Source organism: Myxocyprinus asiaticus, chromosome 11, assembly GCF_019703515.2.
Source record: "Myxocyprinus asiaticus isolate MX2 ecotype Aquarium Trade chromosome 11, UBuf_Myxa_2, whole genome shotgun sequence".
In the NCBI taxonomy this organism is placed as follows: domain Eukaryota; kingdom Metazoa; phylum Chordata; class Actinopteri; order Cypriniformes; family Catostomidae; genus Myxocyprinus; species Myxocyprinus asiaticus.
In genome coordinates this window covers 42,931,443-42,955,072 of record NC_059354.1, presented here as the reverse complement: position 1 = coordinate 42,955,072, position 23,630 = coordinate 42,931,443, and the positions used below count along the sequence as shown (strand labels likewise).

Below are 23,630 nucleotides of genomic sequence, written 5' to 3'. Positions count from 1 at the left end.
TTTTACAAAATAAATTATCTCAATGTAGATGACATTTTGTGAGAAAAAGAAACGTCACTATTCAGCTTAAACCAAGCAACTTTGACTTGTTAGTAGTTGGCAAACGGAGAATGCAGATAAAATTAAACCAAGTATTTGGAATGAATACATTTGCATATTGAGAAAATAGAACATGAGTGGGGAACCTTTTTCTTATTAAGGGCAATTCGAGTATTTACAAAATTATTTGCGGGCCTGCAAATAATAACATTCTGTTATGTGCTAATACACCAATATACTGTATATATATATATATATATATATATATATATATATATATATATATATATATATATATATATATATATATATACAGTTGTGCTCAAAAGTTTGAATACCCTGGTAGAAATTGTGAAATTTTGGCATTGATTTTGAAAATATGACTGATCATGCAAAAAAAACTGTCTTTTATTTAAGGATAGTGATCATATGAAGCCATTTATTATCACATAGTTGTTTGGCTCCTTTTTAAATCATAATGGTAACAGAAATCACCCAAATGGCCCTGATCAAAAGTTTACATACCCTTGAATATTTGGCCTTGTTACAGACACACAAGGTGACACACACAGGTTTAAATGGCAATTAAAGGTTAATTTCCCACACCTGTGGCTTTTTAAATTGCAATTAGTGTCTGTGTATAAATAGTCAATGAGTTTGTTAGCTCTCACGTGGATGCACTGAGCAGGCTAGATACTGAGCCATGGGGAGTAGAAAAGAACTGTCAAAAGACCTGCGTAACAAGGTAATGGAACTTTATAAAGATAGAAAAGGATATAAAAAGATATCCAAAGCCTTGAAAATGCCAGTCAGTACTGTTCAGTCACTTATTAAGAAGTGGAAAATTCGGGGATCTCTTGATAACAAGCCAAGGTCAGGTAGACCAAGAAAGATTTCAGCCACAACTGCCAGAAGAATTGTTCAGGATACAAAGAAAATCCATAGGTAACCTCAGGAGAAATACAGATTGCTCTGGAAAAAGACGGTGTGGTTGTTTCAAGGAGCACAATACGACGATACTTGAACAAAAATGAGCTGCATGGTCGAGTTCCCAGAAAGAAGCCTTTACTGCGCCAATGCCACAAAAAAGCCCGGTTACTGACTGGCATTTTCAAGGCTTTGGATATCTTTTTATATCCTTTTCCATCTTTATAAAGTTCCATTACCTTGTTACACAGGTCTTTTGACAGTTCTTTTCTGCTCCCCATGGCTCAGTATCTACTGCTCAGTGCATCCACGTGAGAGCTAACAAACTCATTGACTATTTATACACAGACACTAATTGCAATATATATATATATATATAGATAGATAGATAGATAGATAGATAGATATTCTTTTATTTTTTATTTTTTTAAAGGTCTTTCTATTTTTCTATTTTTAGTGTTGTTATTATTTGAAATTATTTTTAATCATTATTTATTTATTTATTTACAATTAATGGAATCAAGGCCATTTTTTGCTTTTCAAATTTTATCTCAAATGGTCTAGCAGGCTGAGTAAAATGGTCTTGTGGGCCTTATATGGCCCTGAGGCTGGACGTTTCCCACGCTTGAAACAGAAGCCTAAACTTGAATTGAAAGTGTTCATTAAACTTGTTTATACAGGTCTGCAGATGCAGCAGACCAAATTATTCTCTCTCTAGGTCATGCTTGATATGCATGAAAATCTCATACTTTAGTTTTGTCTTACTTATGTAGGGTTTAACAGGCCCTGTTGGCCCTACTGGACCCCATGGCCCAAGTGGTGAAAAGGTACATACACATTTGTAAAAATAACTTTATATAATTTTCTGAAGTCCACACAATTCTAACATAATTCTTCCACAGGGAGAACCAGGCCCTAAGGGACCACCTGGACCTCAAGGATCAAGAGCGATGCCAGTGAGCTGATGTTTGAAATCTAAATACAAAAGCATACACTATTTTAATAGTAATAAATGTGTTGATTTAATGACAAATATTTGTCCTAACCTTCAGGGAGCCCGTGGTGAACCTGGGCCAACTGGTGCTGTAGGCTTTGCTGGACCACCTGTAAGTAGAATCTCACAGTTGTTTGACATTATATGCAATAAATGTGCAAACAAAAACTACTTTAGTTCTTTGAGTAAGCTGGTTCTACTGGTTCTGAACCTGGTGCACTTGAAAAATCACAGGGTCCTGATGGTCAGCCTGGCGTGAAAGGACCACCGGGGGAGCCTGGACAAAAGGGTGATGCTGGATCTCCTGGTCCTCAAGGGCTGGCTGGTCCTCCAGGGTCACAGGTGATAATAAATATGTCAGATTGGTTTCCAGAAGATGCTGTGAAGGTACTTGTAAGTTACTAATCTCTTTCTGATATGCTTTAAAATAGGGTAAAACTGGTGTGGCTGGACCAAAGGGAGGGAGAGGAACACAGGGGGCCCCTGTAAGTATAGATGCAATAACAGATAATACAATTAAAGTGTTTTATGATTGCTCTATTAACAAGCCTCAATGTTTAGGGCCCAACAGGTTTCCCTGGATCTGCTGGAAGAGTTGGCCCACCTGGTCCAACTGTAAGTATGTTGCATGAACTGCAGATGGTCAAGTTCACAATTCCAAATAAGAATTTATGAAAATTCTAAAACTTTTTCAAACAATTAAATCTTTGTTTTCTAAGGGTCCTCTTGGTGAGCCTGGTCCACTTGGTCTTCCAGGAAAAGAAGGTCCACCTGGTCTTCGAGGAGACCATGGACCTCCTGGACGTCAGGGAGAGAGAGGTCCACCTGGCCCTGCTGGAAGCCCAGGAGACAAAGGAGATTCTGGAGAAGATGGACCACCGGTAGGTGCACCATGCTTTTCTCAGCTGAAATACCAAGTGTAAAAACAAGAAAAAGAATTTTAACAGTTATCTCCTTCAGGGGCCTGATGGTCCACCAGGTCCTGCTGGAACAACAGGGCAGAGAGGAATTGTAGGCCTTCCAGGTCAAAGAGGAGAACGTGGAATGCCAGGACTCCCCGGACCAGCTGTTAGTATCCAATACAAGACAATTAGAATTAAAATGATTCATTTAAACATACTGAAATATTGAATAGAAATTGTGCATTGCCTCAGGTGCATACACTAAATGACATCTGAAAACTTTGCTCCTCTAATATGCCTGCTCTTGATTCTTGCATGTAGGGTCCTCCGGGAAAACAAGGCACACCAGGGTCTTCAGGAGACAAAGGACCTCCTGGCCCAGTTGGGGTGCCTGGTGCTAACGGACCTCGGGGTGATCCTGGACCTGATGTAAAATTATTACAATTATTGATATACATTATAATGATATTCAAATGATTAATATAACTGCAATATAATTACAATAGTACAGAATAGAGCTTATTGGCACAATGAAAACATGTACTGACATATTTCCTGATGCAATGGGAAAACAAAATATGATTTTGATCATTAGGGACCCGCTGGATCTGATGGCCCACCAGGAAAGGAAGGTGTCATAGGAGTCCGGGTGAGAACCAAAAACATCAAATGACCAATGTCGTCACCTTAAGCTGTTTTTGCTAATCTAATGAAGTTGCTTTTTTTTTTTTTTTAAAAAGGGTGATCGAGGAGATCCAGGACCAGAGGGTTTGCTTGGACCTACAGGAGCACCAGGTCCCCTTGGTCCTGTTGGTGCAACTGGTGGGGTTGGAAGGAGAGGAGAGCCTGTAAGTCTCACATTTCAGATTTTCTATTCTTTTTAGTTAAAGGAATATTACCAGTTCAGTACAAGTTAATCTTACTTGAAAGCAGTTGTGGCATAATGTTGATTCCACAAACATTTAATTTTGACTTCTCGTGTCTTCATAAAAAAAACAACAAAAAAAACATATAAAATCTGGGTTACAGTAAGGCACTTACAATGGAAGTTAATGGGGCCAATCTGTTTTACTCACTGTTTTAAAAGTATATCCACAAGATGTAAACATTATGCATGTTAACATGATTTTAGTTTGATAAAAGTGCTTACTAACGTCATTACCATGAGGACATAACACTGTAAACCCTAAAACCACTGTAAAAAAATTATGATTTAAACAACTTTACAGCTCAAATAATACACAAGTTTTAACAGACGAATATGTGCTTTTATAGGATTATAAGCATCACATTTCTGCCATTAAACCCTCCACAAAATGGCCCCATTCAATTCTGTTGTAACCACTGTAACCTCCATTTTTGCTTTTTTTTATGCCACAAATGTTGTCAATGTCGATTGAGCTTAACTTATATTGAACCCGGAATATTCCTCTAAGGTTAGAATAAGATAGAATGTTTAAAGCAATATATTTTCTTCACACGCCTTGGCAGGGTTCAAATGGGCCTGCTGGCCCTCCAGGTCCTGCTGGAAAACGAGGACTCACAGTAAGATACTTATGATTTCATAAAACAACATGGCACATTGGAAATATTTCATTTACCTTATGGTTGCTGGTAAAAACAACAACACAACTGCTCCCTCATTTCCAACCGCCTATTTAAGGGACCGCAAGGACCAAGAGGGGATAAAGGAGATGTGGGTGACCATGGAGAGAGAGGGCAGAAAGGTCATCGGGGATTTGCAGGCTTACAAGGTCTTCCTGGACCACCTGTAAGTTTTAAACCTAAAAACTCTTGACTCTTGGAGAAAGGTTATTTCAAAGCCTGCATCATTGTCTGCACCCAGGATTTTATTGATATATTTAAAATATCAAGCAATATATAATTGGTCATAGCCATTTATATTTTTATTTAATTTTTAGGGCACAACTGGTGAACAGGGAGCCCCAGGCATTGTCGGTCCAAGTGGGCAAAGGGTACGCATTAAACTTGTTTAATGTAAGTTATTTACAAGTAGTCAAACCAAAGTGTGGTTGACATCTGTTCAATCAATTATCTCATAGGGACCTCCTGGGCCCATTGGGCCACCAGGAAAAGAAGGGTACATTGGACAGCCTGGACCTATGGGCCCTCCTGGTTCAAGAGGAGTCAGTGGTGACATTGGGCCAGAGGCAAGTTAAACTGTCATGCAATCTCACATACTATTAATCGCTAATTCAATTTAAGATAACTACATATTTTTGTGTCATCATCTTACAATTAGGGACCTCCTGGAGAGCCTGGTCCTCCTGGCCCTCCTGGATCTCCTGGTCCACCCACTGCGGCTTTGGAAGATCTCTTTGGTGGGCCTCAAGACTATGATGCTGGTCCTCCTCCCCCAGAGTTCAGTGAGGATGAGGCTCTTCCCAATAGTAACTCAACAGGCCTGTTCCAGGCTGACCCTGGAGTTCAGGCTACTTTGAAGGCTCTGAGCAGCCAGATCGATAGCATGCGTAGCCCCGATGGTAGTAGGAAGCATCCTGCTAGAACTTGTGAGGACTTGAGACAATGTTACCCTCAAAAAAAGAGTGGTAAGTTCAGTTTAGAGGTTTGTACAGGCTAACTTTAGCTGATATCTTGATTAAGGATCTCATTAATCTCATTTTTCATCTCTACATTGAAGGCGAATACTGGGTGGATCCAAACCAGGGCAGTGCAGAGGATGCCATTAAAGTACATTGTAATTTGGATACAGGAGAAACATGTATCTCTGCAATCACTCCCAGCATCCCCCGAAAGGCATGGTGGAGTTCCCCAGGAAATAAACCTGTGTGGTTTGGAGCCAACATGAATGGTGGAGCCTATGTAAGCATGTGGTAGCTGCTCTTCCGATTTGGTTTAAAGAATGTTCACACTAATTAAATTGCGATTACATTTCTGGAGGCGAGTCCCTGTGCTGTTTGTTCCTAGTAGGCGCTCTTACTCAACTGCTATATCCAACTGCATCAGGCGGCGGATCATATGTGTTTCGCCGTCTGCATTCCCAATGGTAGTCACCGCATTGCAACGCTCCTCATTTGCATAAACATGAATTTTACTCAACTTTGCTAACAATCTCTGTGGCTCATATTTCCTCAAATCAGCAACCCAAACTCTCATTGAAAACTATCTATTTCTGGTTGTTTTGTCACTAGAAATCAGTGTGAATGCCCATTTATTAATGTAAACTATGTAAGTTCCATTGGTGCAAAAGTACTTTCAAAGCAAAACAACACTGAATGACAAGAAGCAATAGATGTATCTACTACACTGCCCTACAAAGCCAAAATGCATTAACTATGCCAAAACTGGCTCAAAGTTACTTGGTTTAAGTGTAGATTTTGTAGTTACTGCAATGTTCACACTTTGAGTACTCTCAATCTGAGCATAGTTGAGCCAAACCTTTTTGTCACAAGACAGACATAGTTTAAGGGCCCAGTTTTAGTCATAACACAATTTTTACAAAATGTATAGTATGCACTTTGCCTTTGTAGGGCCATATATAAAACAAAATAATAAAACTGTATGTGGCAGTTATATATCCATTTGTTTGTCTTTCTTTGTGAAGTTCACTTACGGAAATAAAGACCAGCCAGCCAACACTGTCACGGTTCAGATGACTTTCATCCGTCTGCTCTCCAAAGAGGCCTCACAAACGATCACTTACCACTGCAAAAACACTGTGGGCTACAAGGACGAATCAACTGGAAACCTCAAGAAAGCAGTCATCCTCAAAGCTTCAAATGATGTCGAGCTCAAAGCTGAGGGGAACAACCGCTTCAGATACACGGTCCTTGAGGACAGCTGCTCGGTATGTATATTGCAATACATCCTTTCTAAAATAAAGGCACATGCTCTATACCACAACAATGCAAGCTGCCTTGCTGTCTGCTGACAACATTAGAAGCTCCCTACCGAGGCAGCATCCTAACTGAAATTGAATCTCATAAGTTTCCGGTTTACAATGCTCAAATATTGCGCTCATTTTGCGAAGTGCACATGAGATTCTGCTCACAATTGATTTCAATAGTGTTTGGCATTAGCATGTTGCTAAGCTAACAACACAAAACTCCAGTGAGTATAAAATGTTGATTACCACACATATACTGAAAAAAAAACACACACTAAAGCACACATATAGGCAATTATAGAAATCTTCCTTCAGGGTCCATAAGGTATGCCAGAGATGTAAAGGTTTTTATAATACTGAAGACCACCAATACTTACCTAAACTATGTTTTTCTCTTCACAGCAAGCAGATGGTAAGTGGGGCAAGACAGTATTTGAATATAGGACCCAGAAAACAGCAAGGCTACCTATTGTGGATATTGCACCTGTGGACATTGGAGGCTCAGATCAGGAGTTTGGCACTGATATTGGGCCTGTGTGCTTCTTGTAAAATCAATGCATTGAAGAGAATCATCAGACTTTTAAAGTGACTGCTGACAAGATCAGCCTTGTACATACAGAGCTTTGGACTATTCTGGCCCTGTAGGAAGATATTTATTGTGCCTTCTAAGAGTTTCAGAAAACAACTGGTCCAAAGTATTTTTTTATTTTTTTAACCAATTGATCTATTGAAATAAGAAATTCAATTTAACTGAATTTTTATACAGAACTATCCATCAACTGCTGTTTTAAATGATAATGGCCATTGCTTCAAAGTAACACAGTAACCAATACTGTACCAACTGTACCAACACTGGTTACTATAAAAATTTGGATTTGCCTGTTTTTGTTACAGTATGTTATTATTCTTTTTTTCCCTTTAAAACAAAAATGGTGCTATAGAAGAAGTTTACATTCTGATGAGTTTGTCTTGTTTCTCTTGAAAAACACCACTCCTAAAACTAATATCTCTACTCTGATACATTCACTTTGTAATTACTCCTCAACCTAATTGACAATTAAAGATGCAATCATTGATTCATTAGTGCAAGCTACCTCGTTTCTATAAACTGGCAAATACTGACAACAGACTTGCTGTACATAAATACTAATAAGTTGTGTGAATTGTATTTCTCCCATCAGAAGGTACAAATAAGGATAAGGAAATGCAAATAAAATTAACAATATTTCATAATACAATTAATAAAAGGTGCATTTTTGTTTCTTTTTCTTCAATGTTTTCCACAATTACATTGCAGTAGATCAAAGAGTAATAACCCTTCCATGATATATATTAGTTTCATATTTTAAAGTCTTTTGTAAAGGTATAAGGCACAATGTAGTGAAATGGAGGTGCAGGAAACAGTATTGACACTCTTTAGGGTGTCATATTTTCTAAAGCATGCAGGTACCTATATAGATACCTATAATTCTTGCACTTGTCTTTCTTTCTTTCTTTCTTTCTTTTATCTGATTAGCATTTTATAACTCTTTTAAGCCATTTGGTATGGCTTTAAAGCTAATCTCATGTATTTGCTTTGCAAATTAAAAATGCATATTACAGTTTCCCATTTTATTGAATCAACAGAAAATATATTCCTTTCGCTTTCTTTTCTTTATTGACTTATGCAGATGCATATGTTTCTTTTCTTGCCTTTTAAGCATGAAAATATATATTTTACATAATAAAAGGATAATGAATGCACCATTGATAGATTTGCTGCTTTGGACATATTTTTAAAACATTTGTACGATATTGCTTGGCCTTTAGGTTTTCTATGTGTTTTAGACTTAAGTTCTTGTCAACAAATGCTGGGTTACTAAGAGTGATTTATTTATGAATTGTCAGGATTTGTTAATGTTTTTAGTTGCTATGTTTTGCTTTGAGTAAATAATGAGACATGGCAGGAATAGTACTTGTTCAAAACACATTTTTGTGCTTTTTTTAATGTAATATTTCATAATGAATAATAGCATTATTTAGAAAAAAAAAAAAAAAAAAAAATCTAAAAACATGGGAGCTTTTGATTGTGCCAGTTTTAATTTTGTTATGGAATTCTACTTTGTAGAGATGTAATCCAGACAGGAAACAATTGTAGAGAGCTTCCACAACAGTTGCACTGATTGAAAAAATGGCATGATCTTGATGCAGTACTACTATGAAGACTGCTTACATTTTGTTAAACATTCAAAGGATGGGAAACAGCATCCTACCAAAAAAAAGAATGGGGTAACATGCTCCAAGATGTTGCTCTCTTCAGAAGGACGTACTTTTAATTGAGACAAGTGCAGTACACTTGGCAAAGCTATAATATTCTCTGACATTTAAAAAAATAAATCAAGAAACATAAGAAAGTGACAAACATAACATTTCAAGCATTATACTTATGTTTAAGAGCATGCATTTTAGACACACACACACACACACACACACACACACACAGTTACATATGAAAAAAATATTTAGACAGTCATGAAAGTGTGGGGGGAAAAAAGTGTAACAAAACAGGAATATATTTGAACTACGTGATGATTTTACTGTAATTTTACAATTCCTTTATAATGTACTTTCAATATATTATTTTCCAATCTTAATAAATTACTTCAACACTACAGCATGTTGGTGGAGATTTGCTGAATTTGCCAAAAAAGGTGTCTCTTATTTAATAAAGGTGAAGGTTTTAGAAAGGCATGTTATAAAACAAATTACACAGAATCTATACAGTTTCCTTTTAATGACTACAACAACAAAGGTTAAAATAATGCTTACAAAGTGAATTAACAATAATACTTGAACAGAGCTCTTACAAAGTGCTTCCTTGTGCAAGAGTATACTAAAATAGATAATATAAAATTAACAGCAATACAAGTACAGGTTAATGTGGAAATAGTCTTATCCTGCAATTTATGGCACTGCTGTTAAGTTAAAAAATACTTTCATGAATCCATTGCAATAAACAAAAACAATATCATAATTTTACATGTGACCTGTTTTTAATATAAAAGGAGTTATTTATCCCATGTCTTACATATGGTAATGCATTAAGTGTTAAAAATATATATACAAAATAATGGAAAGGGAAATAACAATAGAGTTTTAAGAGTTGTAGCATGACATTATACAATGAATTACTATCTGCCATATAGATTTGAATTTATTTTTTTTTTGTTGTATGCGATGTTTGATAATGGTTGTGAAACTTGTGTGTGCGATTGGAAATACTTTCTTACATTTTACATTTTCTTACATAGTAATTACATTGCTTGTACAAGCAAGGGGTGTTAAAACTCCATTACTATTTCAGTTTTAGTTCTTACAAAAATAGTGATCTACTGCTTCTTATTTTTTAATATAATTTTGTAAACCAAATTCAAATGCAAATAGATAAAAAAAAAAATATATATATTTTTTTTTTTTTTATTTTTTAAACGCAAGATAAGACATTGACATTTTAACTGTAAACCCAAGTTTGGCACTTTAATACAAATGGTTTAACATGAATGTGACAATCTTCTTGACATCAGCAGCGACCATCTAGTGGATCAAGGGAAAAGACAGTGCCCTCTACTGTCAGTCCCATTTTGAACCCCTCCTAAAAAAAAAAAGCAAAAAAAAATAAATAAAAAAAAACAGGAAAAACAACTGATTTTAGTATTACTGCACATCTATTGCACAAATATCTATAAAATGAAAAGATTATATTTAAAATACAGGACAACAATCTTGGTGAACTTTTATACAGATTTGATTGTTAAGTAAAAATGCTTTTAGGCTATAGGGCAGAAGGAAATGGCAGACACATGGCTTTAAATAAATAATTATACTGTGGAGATCCTTAAAACAAAAAAGCATGGCAAAATACACCTAAGAGATTCTGTCGGAAATAAAGAAAACAACTGTTCAGAAAGTACAAACCATCTCTGCCTCTGCAAGCAGAAAGAGGGCAAAAAGACAGACAAGTGGGGTTGTTAGTTCAAGAACAAATCATATACTGTAAATGATTAATTTACTGTTATGTGTGCAAGATTTTCTTCACATAGTAATAAAAGCAAGTCTAAACAAATGAGTTTTTAAACGAGACTTAAAAACACACAGATTCAGCAGATCTAATATCCCAGGGCACCAGCTAAATATTCAGACACCAACTCATGTCATTCATTATATGTAATTGATAAAATATAATTTTTCCCCTTTTTCTCCCAGTTTGGAATGCCCAGTTCCCAATGTGCTTTTAAATCCTCCTGGTCGCGTAGTGATTCGCCTCAGTCCGGGTGGCGGAGGATGAATCCCAGTTGCCTCCGCGTCTGAGATCGTCAACCTTCTTATCACGTGGCTTGTTGAGCGCGTTGTCACGGAGACATAGCGCATGTGGAGGCTTCATGCCATCCACCGCGGCAACCACGCTCAACTCACCACGCGCCCACGAGGTGGTTGCCCCATGTGACTCTACCCTCTCTAGCAACCGGGCCAATTTGGTTGCTTAGGAGACCTGGCTGGAGTCACTCAGCACGCCCTGGGATTCGAACTAGCGAACTCCAGGTGTGGTAGTGTAATTAATAAAATTTTAAAATTAACCCTAAAATGAATTGGTAACGCCAAGGAGCTAAAACTGGAGTAATATGATTAAAAGACCTTGTTTGTGTCAAAGGTGGAGCTGCAGCATTTTGCACTGATTGTAGCCGTGCTTTAAAACTGAAAACAGTGCATTACAATAATCAAGGCGAGACTCAATAAAAGCATGTGTGAGCTTCTATGTATCCTTGAAATGCAAGACCTGTCTCACCTTGGAAATGTTCATTAACTGATAAAAACAAGATTGAACTAACTTCCTGACATAGTATTCAAAATGTAAATGAGTATCAAAATAGACACCCAAATTTCTCACCACCTGCTGAATATTTGGGATCACCTGATTAAGTGCTTACTCAATCTGACTTTTTTAGCATCATGGCTGATTATAACAACTTCTTAACTGAAGGAAATTACATGCCATCCAATTTGTTATATCTACTATACAAGCTTGAAGAACATTTAAATTAGTCAGATCATTGGGATTCAATGACAAATACAATTGCAGGTCATCTTCATAGCAATGAAAATTAATGTTGTATTTTCAATTCACAGAAAAAAGCGGTGGTATATACAGTAAAGTGAAAACAATATTGGCCCTAATAGGGATCCTTACTGAACACCACAATTCATTTTTGAAGAGGAGGACATCTCATTTCCAACACACACTACAGCTTTCCTATTCATCAAGAAGGAAACAAACCAGTCTAAAGCCACCCCAGATATTCCCACCCATCTCTTCAATTTATCAATTAAAACTGAATGGTCAACTATATCAAATGCTGAAGTTATCAAGCAACACTAAAATGGAGCACTCTTCAGCATCCTCCATCATCAATAAATCACTGGTCACCCTAAGAAGGGCAATTTATGTACTGTGATTTTCTCTATATCCTGACTGAAATTTCTCAAAAGTATTGTTACCCTTAGCTCCTATCATCCAACAGTTGTTTAGCTACTGCTTTCTCTATTATTTTAGAGATGAAAGGTCATTTTGAGATTGGTCTATAGTTTTTTGTAACAGAAGGATCTAATGAACTATCACAGACTTTAACTCCTCTGGGACACATCCTGACACAAGCGAGCTATTTACTATAGACAGCAAAGAAGGGCCTAAAGTTCCAACAACTTCCTTGAAAAGTCTTAATTGAACAACATCTGTATGGCAACTTGATGGTTTCAACTGATGTAAAATTTTACAGAGATCCTGCTCTGAAATAGGTGAGAAAGAATCCAACAAACTCTCCCTATAACTCGAGTTTTCCACACACGGTAATGGAGGAATAATTGATGCCCTTACACTACCGTTCAAAAGTTTGGGGTCACTTGTCTGAAATGTTTCTCATGACCTTAAAAACCTTTTGATCTGAAGGCGTATGCTTAAATGTTTGAAATTAGTTTTGTAGACAAAAATATAATTGTGCCAACATATTAATTTATTTAATTACAAAACTAAAATTGTATTTAAATTTTTTTTTTTTTTTTAAATGGATGACTTGGACCGAATAATTAAGAAAAGCAGCCAATAAGTGCCCAGCATAGATAGGAACTCCTTCAATACTGTTTAAAAAGCATCCCAGGGTGATACCTCTAGAAGTTGGTTGAGAAAATGCCAAGAGTACATTTCTGCAAAATCAAGGCAATGTGTGGCCACTTTGAAGATGCTAAAATATAACATAGTTTTGATTTAATTGGGTTTCTTTTTAGTCACAACATAATTCCCATATTTCCATTTCTATTATTCCATAGTTGTGATGACTTTACTATTATTCTAAAATGTGAAAAAAAAATAAAAAATTAAAGAATGAGTAAGTGACCCTAAACTTTTGAATGGTAGTGTATGTTAGAGACCTTATTAACAAAAAAATATAAAAATGTGCTACAATTTACTGGACAACAAGCAGCACTAGACACAGGGTTGATCAAATTATTAACTGTATTAAATAAAAACCTAACTTTATGGCAGTAAGTAGTTATTAGTTCAGAAAAATACACAGTTCTAGCAGCTTTAACCGTCTAAGAGATCCTTCATGCGCTCAAAGTGAACATGAAGTTTGGTTGATTTTCAGGCACGTCCTGCCTTCCTACACTTTCTACTTAAAATGCAAATATCATCGTTTATCCAAGGGGATTTATTTACTTCTGACTTAGTTTTCATTTTGACAGGGGCAACTGAGCCGAATATTGACACAAATAATTGAAATATTTTAACTGATCAGTTGTGCTGGAGTCATGAGCGCAGTTATCAGATGAAGCATAAAAAATAGGTGAAAATCAGTCTACAATTTCTGGAGTTATAGTACGAGAACAATAGGAGTTTAGTACATTTCCTTAGCGAGTCTTCACCACTGCAGCAGTGCATACCGTCAGCTCCATTAGCTGCTCATTTTCAAATTATTCACAGACATGCAGTCACCTGCATCTCGTCCAGCTTGGACTGGATGTCGGGGGGGAAGTCAGCTGCCCCACAGGTGAAAGGGTCAAATGGTTCTGCGCCGAACAGGTCTCTTCCTTAAGAAGAAGAAGAAAAAAAATAAAAAAATTAAAAAAAATATATTTTGAGAAACTTTGTACCATAACATCTTTAAAATCATTCAGTAAGAGAGAAAAACATGGTTTGCGATCATCTACTTTTACATCAATGGTAAAGCCATGTCCTAACCACCTCTTCCATGTTAATCTGAGTATTTGTCCTAACCAGCCACAACCAAGAGATGGGCGACAGGATATTTTGTTGATCACTTGGATTCTATTTCTGCTGCATTGCACGGGGTAGCACCGCCCACTGTAAAATCTAATTGGTCCAAAATACCACTCCAAATAATTGTTAATTAAACATCAAATGTGTTCTGATTTGCTGTGATTGTCACATTGAGTCATATTATTGTGTTCAGTGTGGACAAAGCAATTGCTTGTTGCTGAAATCTTATTGCATTCCACTAGGTTAGGACATGGTGTAAGTGCACAACATACCAACATGTATACCATAATCCTTTAGTTTGTCTTTTTATTTTATCACCATTTGGAAGCACCAAATTTAGAGGTGAGCCAAGCCAAAACAATAAAGAAACACACAAACTAACTTCAACCATAAACTACTCAAAAATGTTTACTGAATTTTCCCTTGTTCATATTACTAAAAAAAATACATGTAACCAACTTAAAAAAAATAGTTCATCCAAAAATGAAAATTCTCATATAATTTACTCATCCTTATGCCATCCCAGATGTGTATGACTTTCTTACATCTGCTGAACTCAAATGAAGCTTTTTGGAAGAATTCCAAAAAATTCCAGCTCTTTTGGTCCATACAATGCAAGTGAATGGGTACCAAAATTTTAAAGCTAAAAAAAAAAATAAAAAAAATAAAAAAAATAAAAAATAAAAAAACCACACAAATCAGCATAAAAGTAATCCATAAGATTCCAGTGGTTAAATCAATGTCTTCAGAAGCGATATGATAGGTGTAGGTGAAAAACAGATCAATATTTAAGTCCTTTTTTATTATAAATTCTCCTCCCTGCTCAGTCCATCTCCACTTTAACGTCCACTTTCACATTCTTCTTCTAGTGTTTTTGGTGATTCACATTCTTCATGCATATCACCACCTACTGGGCAGGGAGAAGAATTTCTAGCAAAAAAGGACTTAAATATTGATCTGTTTCTCACCCACACCTATCATATCACTTCTGAAGATATGGATTAAACCACCGGAGTCGTGTGGATTACTTTTATGATGCCTTTATGTGCTTTTTGGAGCATCACAATTTTGGTACCCATTCACTTGCATTGTATGCACCTACAGAGCTGAAATATTCTTCTAAAAATCATAATTTGTGTCCTGCAGAAGAAAGTAAGTCATATATATATGGGATAGCATGAGGGTGAGTAAATGCTAAGAGAATTTTCATTTTTGGGTGAACTATCCCTTTAATTTAAGAGATGTGTTGGGACAACATGCAGGATTTTTTTTTTTTTTTTTTTTTTTTTTAACTGAAACTGGGCAGGGGATTTCTAGTTCCCAGCATGCCTTGCACAGGATACTTATTAGTGTTTAATGTTTTAATATGTTGAGATTTAGAAGAGTTTTCGGGGTTCCCATTATGGTGAAGAGGAGCTTGTAATTAAGATGAGGACAGGAACGTGTGCTGCATGATACTTATTGCTCTTTTTACTACGCAATAGCTGTGCTAACCATAGCATAGTTACTAAGCTGCACTCTGAAGTGCTTCCCACCACCATGTAGTATGCTAACATTCACTGTCACTTGCTAGTATATAAAGAATTAAAAGATTATTTAAGTTACTTTGACGTCTAATTTTGTTGGGTTTACCCAATTCAATTAGGTTCTCTCTTCATAATGTATTTGAGTTGAGATTACATAGTAATTTTCACTACATCACTCCTATCATTAAGGCACATGGTTTCTCCTACCACTGCTACGCAGATGATCCACAGCTCTACCTGTCATTCCAGCCTGACGACCCCACCGTCTCAGCTTGTATTTCTGCCTGCCTCTCGGAGATCTCGGCCTGGATGAAGGAACGTAACCTACAGCTCAACATTGCCAAGACAGAATTTCTTGTGATCCCAGCCAACCCGTCTGTTGACCACAACCTCTCCATTCATCTTGGTTCAACTATGCTAACATCAACCAGGACAGCCTGGAACGTAGAGTGGTGGTGGATAACCAAATTAACTTCACTGCCAATGTCTCAACAACCACCCGGTCTTGCGGGTTTGCGCTTTACAACATCAGGAAAATCAGACCTTTCCAGTCTGAATGTGCTACACAGCTCCTGATCCAAACTCTGGTCATTTCAGGACAGGACTTTTGTAATGCCCTGTTGGCCGGTCTGCCAGCTAGCACGATTAAGTCACTGCAGATGGTTCAGAATGCTGCAGCATTTCTGGTCTTTAATCAGCCAAAGAGGGCGCACGTTACCCCACTCTTGATATCATTCCAATGGCTGCCAGTAGCTGCCCACATCAAATTCAAGGCTTTGACTCTGGCCTTCAGGACAGCCAATGGAAAAGCACCTTCTTACTTCAATTCACTCCCCCAGGTCTATGTCCCAACTCGCTCTCTGTGGTCAATGAGCGAGCGGCGCCTAGTGGTCCTGTCGCAAAGAGGCACAAAGTCCATTTCACAATCATTCACTCTCTCTGTTTCTCTGTGGTGGAATGAGCTTCCAACCTCCACATGACCTGCTGATACCATCTCAGCATTCAAGAAACAGCTGAAAAAATGAGCTCTCGTTTATTTTATAGGCTACAGATGTTAACTTCAAAAACATATGAAAGCTAAATGAATTTCACAATGTCACTGCATTTAAAAACAACCTGATCTTATAGCCACATATGCCGGCATTTCACTACCTCAGGTACAGTATCAGAGAAAGAAAAACATACTCATCTCTGTAGGCCTTGCTGGGGTTGGAGGGGCTGAGCCATTACTTGCTGGTAAAGGAACCAGTGGGGTCATTGGAGAAAATGGAACCATGTCAAATATGTCCGTCGGCGTCTTTGAGGATATGCTGTTTCCCTGCAAATGTCAATAATGTGCAAAGTCCATGAGCCTTCTAAAGCCTTCAAATCCCAGCACACGTACAGCACAAATATGTCTATTTGATGTGTTTTCATCTGGAATAGATATCACAGAATGTTTGTTCATCTGTAATAAGAAGTTTTATGTGGGCTGTCAAGAGGACATTCAGCAGATGTCTTTGAGAAGTTTATGATTTCGAATGAATGTAAATCTGCTCTTTTTAAGAAGTGTGTTTACAAAAATTATAACAGACATCTTGGAATCCTTTTTTAATTATTTTTTTCTACTTAAAAAGCATGAACAGCTTAATAAGATAATTCATAATATTACCACTACACATTTGTCTACTGGAGATATGACCATTAAAACTAGATTTCATTTCCCCCAAAAATACCAGTGCTTGCAAGGCAGAAAAGAGGTAATCTTAGGTTTTTACTTTGGTTCTGTGTAAATAATATGCTGCATCAGAGCCTCTCTGCCATTGTCATGACACTCAGCACGCATCTTGTTTTCAGTCAGCTGTACACACTGATCAACATTTAATCACTATGCAGTGTAACGGCAGCTTTAAATGGTTAAATACATTATATGCAAAGAAAAACAAGACCAATCACAAATCAGTGTAAAAACAGAATTAAGAAAGAAGACCAATCATAATTCTGTATCCAAATATTATGATGATGATGGCATCATTATTGGCTGCATTTTGAATGAATGAACATTCTATCAATTTAAGTCAAAGCGAGATTTCCTTTTAAAAGTATACAAAACCAAAAAAATACAGCACACCTACTCCTGAAATTATCTACAAAAGTTTGAATGGAGTTTGTATAAGCGACTCAGGCTGAACTAAAGGTGCTGTAAGCGATTACAGTGTTGAAGCTTTCACGTGACTGAGCCGTTGATTTAGCCACGCCCCCTCATTACAAAACCCGCCCTCCAAAGATAATTTTGAGACCAAAACCGAGCAATAGAGCAGCATTGTTTGTTCCTGTGGCTGTCAAGTTCAACAGTGGCACAATAGCACCCTCAACTGACAAACATTATGAATCTATAGCCTCAATGATCAGCTTCAAATGAGAACGAGCAAAATGATTGACAGGTGAAAAGCCTCAATGTCCACGGACATGTTTTTTTTTTTTTGTTGTTTTTTTATGTTTACAAAGTATACAGCTGTCACAGAGACCGGTGAGATATCTCAGGACACTTATTTCATTCATATCTTTAAGGGAGTAAAAACATTTTTTGCATAGTTTTCCATGAAACAAATTGCATACAGCACCTTAAATTACAGAAGATTAATACTTAGGGTTAGGGGTTTATAACGAAGTCTTTCTAGCAAGTCAGTCCACTGTCGGCCATCTTTGGAATGCTCTTGGGAGGCTATTTCCAGTCATGCCAGTGCAGCTCCTATCTACTTGAATGGGGAAAGACCAAAATCTCAAAAAGGGTTGGTCATGATTACGATCAAAGAACATTTTTCAAATCAGCAATAAAATGTGATAATATTGGAATCATAAATTGTGCTTCCTTTCCTCATATTACGCTAAAACACGCAATTTTCCCGGCTTGGTTTGCTAATGTGCATGCGCATTAGTGAGCTGATTGACAGGCAATGTCTGTATCTAAAAGGTGATTGGCTCTTTTACCTGTAAGGTGGGACTTCCTTTCTACATCCGTTGACCATTGGGTGCTAGAGCTTCTTGGCTGGGCGTTTCAATTTCTCCCTTTCATTTAAACAGGAGTGGCCCGTCTCTGCTAAATAGTCTCTGTTTATAACAATCCCTAACCAGAATGTTTGAGGAATATCAATACAGTGCTGCCTTGAAAGCACTGTAAAAAATCTCCATGAAAATGTGAGGGTAAAACTTAGGAGCAGATACCACTGAAAGACAAACAATCAATACCACAAACAGAAGAAGAGTAAACAGAGTAATGCTTTACAGGAGGGTGAAGAATGCTGTCTCCACTGGAAGGTTTTGACAGAGCTGGTTTAGCAGGTGGAGGAGTCAGAAGACCAGCAGAAAGGTTAGAGTCAGGTGAGCTCATTGGCGTTAGTGTAACAGAAGAGATTTCGAGACAAGAGAACGATGTCACATTGTGACACCAGAAGAGAGAGGAGGGTCTCTGAAGCATATACGCCTCATTAGAAGAGTTAATATGAAGAAGCTGTGGAGAGATCAGACAGTCAATGCTGGTGTTTTTTTCAAGAGTTTAAAGGAAAAGTTCACCCAGAAATTCTGTCATTATTTGAACTCAAGAACCGATTTAGTCTGATTCTTGAACGAATCGTTCTTTGCTTTGATTCGTATGAGCTACTTTCATGATTCTTTATAGGCTTCTTCTGTCATTTTGTATTATTGTATGGAAAGTAGCTGTGTGAAAAGTGTTAAAAATGTCTCCTTTTGTGCTCCATTGAAAAACCACAACAACAACATAGGTTGCAGGTTTGGATAAACTACTCAAATATGTTATAATTTAGAGTTTTATTTAAGTATTTTTTTTAATTATTTGGACAAGCTCATTGTTGAGAGGTTTAGCTATCATGTTGGTTTTGCATGTACTATAGCTAATTTACAGAATGGTGGATAGCAATTACTGTAGGTGCATTTTACCAACAGGAAGTCCTTATGAGGAAGTACTTACAGGAGGAACTTGAGCAATCATTAGTTGCTCCTCTAAGACTTGTAACTGCTTCTTCAACTCTGAATTTTCAGCTTCAAGATCTTGAATCTGTGAAGATAGATTTTGATCCATCATACACAAACTTATGAGTCATTGTTCACTATTGTTTCTTCTCTAAAGAATGGTTTTCCGTGGAAGCTGTAACTGTATATCATGCTTACTCTTTTCTGCAGGCCTCCTATCTGTTTCCTTGTCTCTACATCTTTTCCCCCGGATTCCAGAAACTTCTTGTATGCCAAGTCAAATGCTTGGCCAATGGTCAAAGTTATCTCCTCTGCCTGGAATCAACAGAAATGACAAATCATTTTCTAAGGAACATCATCAGCAGCGTTTTGTTTGGCCATTTGTTTTCTGAGCCATATATTATCGCTGTTTGGGTGTCTAATTAATTTAAAAGTGCCTGAAAAATAATTTTAAGAGTCACAGAATCATTGACAGATTTCATAACACAGACTTAGAAATATTGTGACATATCTGTTGTCTTACACATTTTTCACTGTCAAACACATAGCAGAGATGTTTGTTGGATTCTGAATCTTTGCAAATGAACGTGAATATCCTTTTGTCTGTTTTATCATCTGCACAGAAGGATATCCGGTGTAACTGACAGTTGTAATGTACTTCCTGTGAATAAAAAACAAAAAGAGGACAAAATGCCAGCCCTTTAAATATATATTGCTAAAGTTCCCAAGTGGTTCAATTTAAAGGTTTTTACCCAAAAATATAAATGATGTCATAATTTCCTCATCCTTATATACTTCCAAACCCCTAAGATTTCTCTCTTTCAAAAGGTGAATTAAAAAGTCTTTAAATTTTTTAAATTTGGTCTGTTTGTCACACAAAACTATTGTATGGCTTCAGAAGATTTGAAAAGTAGTACACAACTTGTAAGAACCAATTTTTCGATATTTTTATGGTGCTTTATTTTGGTAGTTTTGGTGCTTGACATTCATCCTCATTTACTTAAAATTATAAGAAAAAGAGCAGCCAGGATATTCTTCAAAGATTCCTTTTTGTTCCACGTAAGAAAGTCATAGTGGTTTGGAATGATATGAGGGTGAGTAAATGATAACAAGTATGTTCTGTTTTTATTTGTTAGGATATGCAAATACTTTTGATTTAGGATCTAATATTTTCACTCCATAGATAGAGATTTGTAATTCCACTTTTGGGATCTTCTGCCCTTCTGACTTCTTAATGTGCCTCTGAAACTGTAGAGGAGAAAGGTGGGGGTGGGCGGAGTGAGAGAGAGAGAGAGAGAGAGAGAGAGAGAGAGAGAGATCAATATTTAAGTATTTAAGCAATAGCATTTTATTTATCATATTACATTATATTAATAGTGAATACATTAAATTTTAGACACAATATAGCCAATTATTTTGTTATTTGATAACAAAAATGCTTCTGATTTTTTCCCAAAACAAAGTAGGATCAAATGTTGTCTGTCACCGAGCAACACACAGACTGCAGTGTGATACAAATAGTGAACAGTCCCAATTATACTAAAAATCAGCACCCTCAGAGCATCACTTGTCCAATCAAATTAGAGAACCAGAACTAACACTGTATATAATGAATATGTTGAATAAACATGTTTATGCAATGCATTTTATTATTTTAAATTAATCTTCTTAAATCTCTAAATAGCATTCATCACTTGCTATTGTATTTTCTATTTTATCAAAGCTTAAAACCTTTAAAGTACAGGGTTGCAAAAGATCACCATGCATCACTAAACAGGTAATCTGAAAACAGTTGGAGAGTGTTTACATTGCACTACACTCTCTTAAAAGCTGTGAAGCTACAGTAACTTACCTTGAGCTTTCTGACAGCATCTTTCACAACTTCTGTACCTTTGGGTTGATCAACCTCTGTATTCCCCAGAAACTGTGAGTGAAACAAGAAAATCACATTGTGTGGCCATAAACGAGAAATAATATTTTAATTTGTTTGTAGTATAATGTAATTGACAACAAAAAATGACAACAGTCTAAAAATAATTGGTAACACTTTATTGTAAGGTTCCAGTTTTTAACATTAGTAAATGCATAAGGTATCAAGAACAGACAATTAACAATATATATATATATATATATATATATATATATATATATATATATATATATATATATTTACAGCATTTATAAAAATACAATTGTTTATTGTTAGTTCATGTTAGTTCAAAGTGCATTAACTGATGTTAACAAATACAACTTTTAATTAAAAAAAAAAAAATTAGTATATGTTGAAATTAGCACTAACTAAGATTAACAAATGCTGAACAAGTATTCATCATTGTTTACTAATGTTATAGAACCTTATTGTAATGTAAAGTGTTACCAAATAATTTAAAATTCATTAAAAAAAAAAAAAGCTTTGATGATCGCTAAGAACATTCTCTCAGTTTAATCTGGACCTAATTTGAGCTCATTTAGAATATAAACCTAATTATCATGGTCTCCCAGGGTTTTGCAAACAAACTGCAGGATGTTCATGAGAATGTGGTACAACTACCAAAGCCCAATAAATTGAATAAAATGAACATACAATTTATACACATATCACTTTGAAATCTTAATAATTAAAATCATTGAAAGGTTAAAATAACTTTGTAAAAAACATTACAAGTCCTACCCTTCTGGACACAAAAAAAAAAAAAAAAAAAAAAAAAAGGTACCAACCCTTACCAACACTACAACATTTACTTTCCAACAGATGGAGCTATAAACCTTTACCCATTCCATGTGGTCAAGTGTCTGTCTACAAGTGCTGACTGGTTTAAAATAGGTGTAGAATATCTTAAAACATAGCCTAAGGTCCTACACCTTGCCATTATCTCTCTAGTGGCTACTGTTTTTAAATGACTACAATAATTAACAGTAATTTGACAGTAATTAAAGATTCCCAGACTGTTTTTCTTGCCTGACCGATTTACAGTCTTCACCAAAAATGTTTTTCTCTTTTTTCACGCTATTCTGTGCTCAAGTGACATCAATCTAAGTACATTTGTGTGTGCAAGGTAGCAAAGGAATAGTGTTGAGGTATGTAATCTTATAGGCTTCAGCTCAGTGCGAATTAAATGCTACTTCAGAGCTGCTTTGCTGTTGTCATGAAACACAGCACACATCTGGTTTTCTGTCAGCTGTGCAAGACAATCAACATGCAGTGACACAATACTGTCTTTGCAGTATAAAGTAGGCTGTACAGTAGATGCGAATAAATGTGTAAGAAAAAAATACCAATCATAATTAAGTATGCAAATATATGTAAGAAAGGTGATTAATTGCAACAGTGTGTTAGTTACCTTTTAATGTAAGTCTGTGGGAGATTTGCAAACTTTAATCTTAAAGGGATTGTTCACCCAAAAATGAAATGCATCATATGACTTTTTTTGACATCCCCATATGAAGGGAGATGTTAGGGACTGACAGCCTCATTCAACATTCACTTCCATAGAATGTAAAAAAAGATGTACTGAAAGTTAATGGTGACTAAGGTTGTCAGTCACTAACATTCTGCCAAAAAAAGAAAAGTAAGGGTTTGGAACAACATGAGGGTTGACTATTTTATTTTATGGGTAAACTATGCCTTCAAATTTCTAGCTTACAAAACCAAAAATAAATGGCACATCTCAAGCTGGAATGATCTACAAAAAGTTTGAATGGAGTCTGTACATTAAGATCATTGGGTTGAATCAACTGCAAAAGTTTAGTACGTATATTTAGGGGATGATAGAGGAATATCAATACAATGCTGCCTTGCTCTTGGATTTCACAACTCTAATTAATGTGTCTCTGCCATTACTGTTGGTCTGATTTTTTTCCCCGAAAGCAGCATAGAGACTAATGGACTTATGATTAGCACTAATCATTTCACAGACAGCTTACATGTGAAATTTTATGGGTTTTATTTGAGAATCTCCTCTGGGGAAAATAATTACATTATTTTGAAACTTGAGTTAAAATAAATAGGACTCCATAAAATGTGTCTGCAGCACGTAGTGATGATGGATGCTGTCCACACTCAAGGGCAAATGAATATGGTAGGACACAGAGTGAG

The 23,630-nt window shown here is 36.3% G+C and overlaps 2 protein-coding genes across 5 annotated transcripts in view; one reads left to right on the top strand and one right to left on the bottom strand.

Annotated features, from left to right (window-relative positions):
• LOC127447904 (collagen alpha-2(V) chain-like) overlaps positions 1–8,781 on the top strand; it is a 71,434-nt gene extending 62,653 nt beyond the window's left edge. For both annotated transcript variants that reach the window (XM_051710080.1, XM_051710081.1), the window contains 19 exons: positions 1,740–1,793; positions 1,869–1,922; positions 2,019–2,072; positions 2,195–2,302; positions 2,392–2,445; positions 2,522–2,575; positions 2,680–2,841; positions 2,921–3,028; positions 3,184–3,291; positions 3,458–3,511; positions 3,603–3,710; positions 4,354–4,407; positions 4,526–4,633; positions 4,785–4,838; positions 4,926–5,033; positions 5,126–5,432; positions 5,525–5,706; positions 6,449–6,691; positions 7,133–8,781. In XM_051710080.1, coding sequence (XP_051566040.1) covers positions 1,740–1,793; positions 1,869–1,922; positions 2,019–2,072; positions 2,195–2,302; positions 2,392–2,445; positions 2,522–2,575; positions 2,680–2,841; positions 2,921–3,028; positions 3,184–3,291; positions 3,458–3,511; positions 3,603–3,710; positions 4,354–4,407; positions 4,526–4,633; positions 4,785–4,838; positions 4,926–5,033; positions 5,126–5,432; positions 5,525–5,706; positions 6,449–6,691; positions 7,133–7,279 — 2,121 coding nt within the window. In that variant the 3' untranslated portion in view covers positions 7,280–8,781. The remainder of the gene's footprint in view (positions 1–1,739; positions 1,794–1,868; positions 1,923–2,018; positions 2,073–2,194; positions 2,303–2,391; positions 2,446–2,521; positions 2,576–2,679; positions 2,842–2,920; positions 3,029–3,183; positions 3,292–3,457; positions 3,512–3,602; positions 3,711–4,353; positions 4,408–4,525; positions 4,634–4,784; positions 4,839–4,925; positions 5,034–5,125; positions 5,433–5,524; positions 5,707–6,448; positions 6,692–7,132) is intronic.
• Positions 8,745–23,630, bottom strand: part of LOC127447919 (PTB domain-containing engulfment adapter protein 1) — an 89,243-nt gene continuing 74,357 nt past the window's right edge. For 2 of the 3 annotated variants that reach the window (XM_051710127.1, XM_051710126.1), the window contains exons 4-12: positions 21,387–21,458; positions 20,684–20,782; positions 20,058–20,195; positions 19,733–19,849; positions 19,533–19,619; positions 18,831–19,055; positions 16,751–16,883; positions 13,755–13,849; positions 8,745–10,361 (exon numbers count right to left, since the gene is read on the bottom strand). In XM_051710127.1, coding sequence (XP_051566087.1) covers positions 10,290–10,361; positions 13,755–13,849; positions 16,751–16,883; positions 18,831–19,055; positions 19,533–19,619; positions 19,733–19,849; positions 20,058–20,195; positions 20,684–20,782; positions 21,387–21,458 — 1,038 coding nt within the window. In that variant the 3' untranslated portion in view covers positions 8,745–10,289. The remainder of the gene's footprint in view (positions 10,362–13,754; positions 13,850–16,750; positions 16,884–18,830; positions 19,056–19,532; positions 19,620–19,732; positions 19,850–20,057; positions 20,196–20,683; positions 20,783–21,386; positions 21,459–23,630) is intronic. The other variant, XM_051710128.1, reaches the window with a different exon arrangement.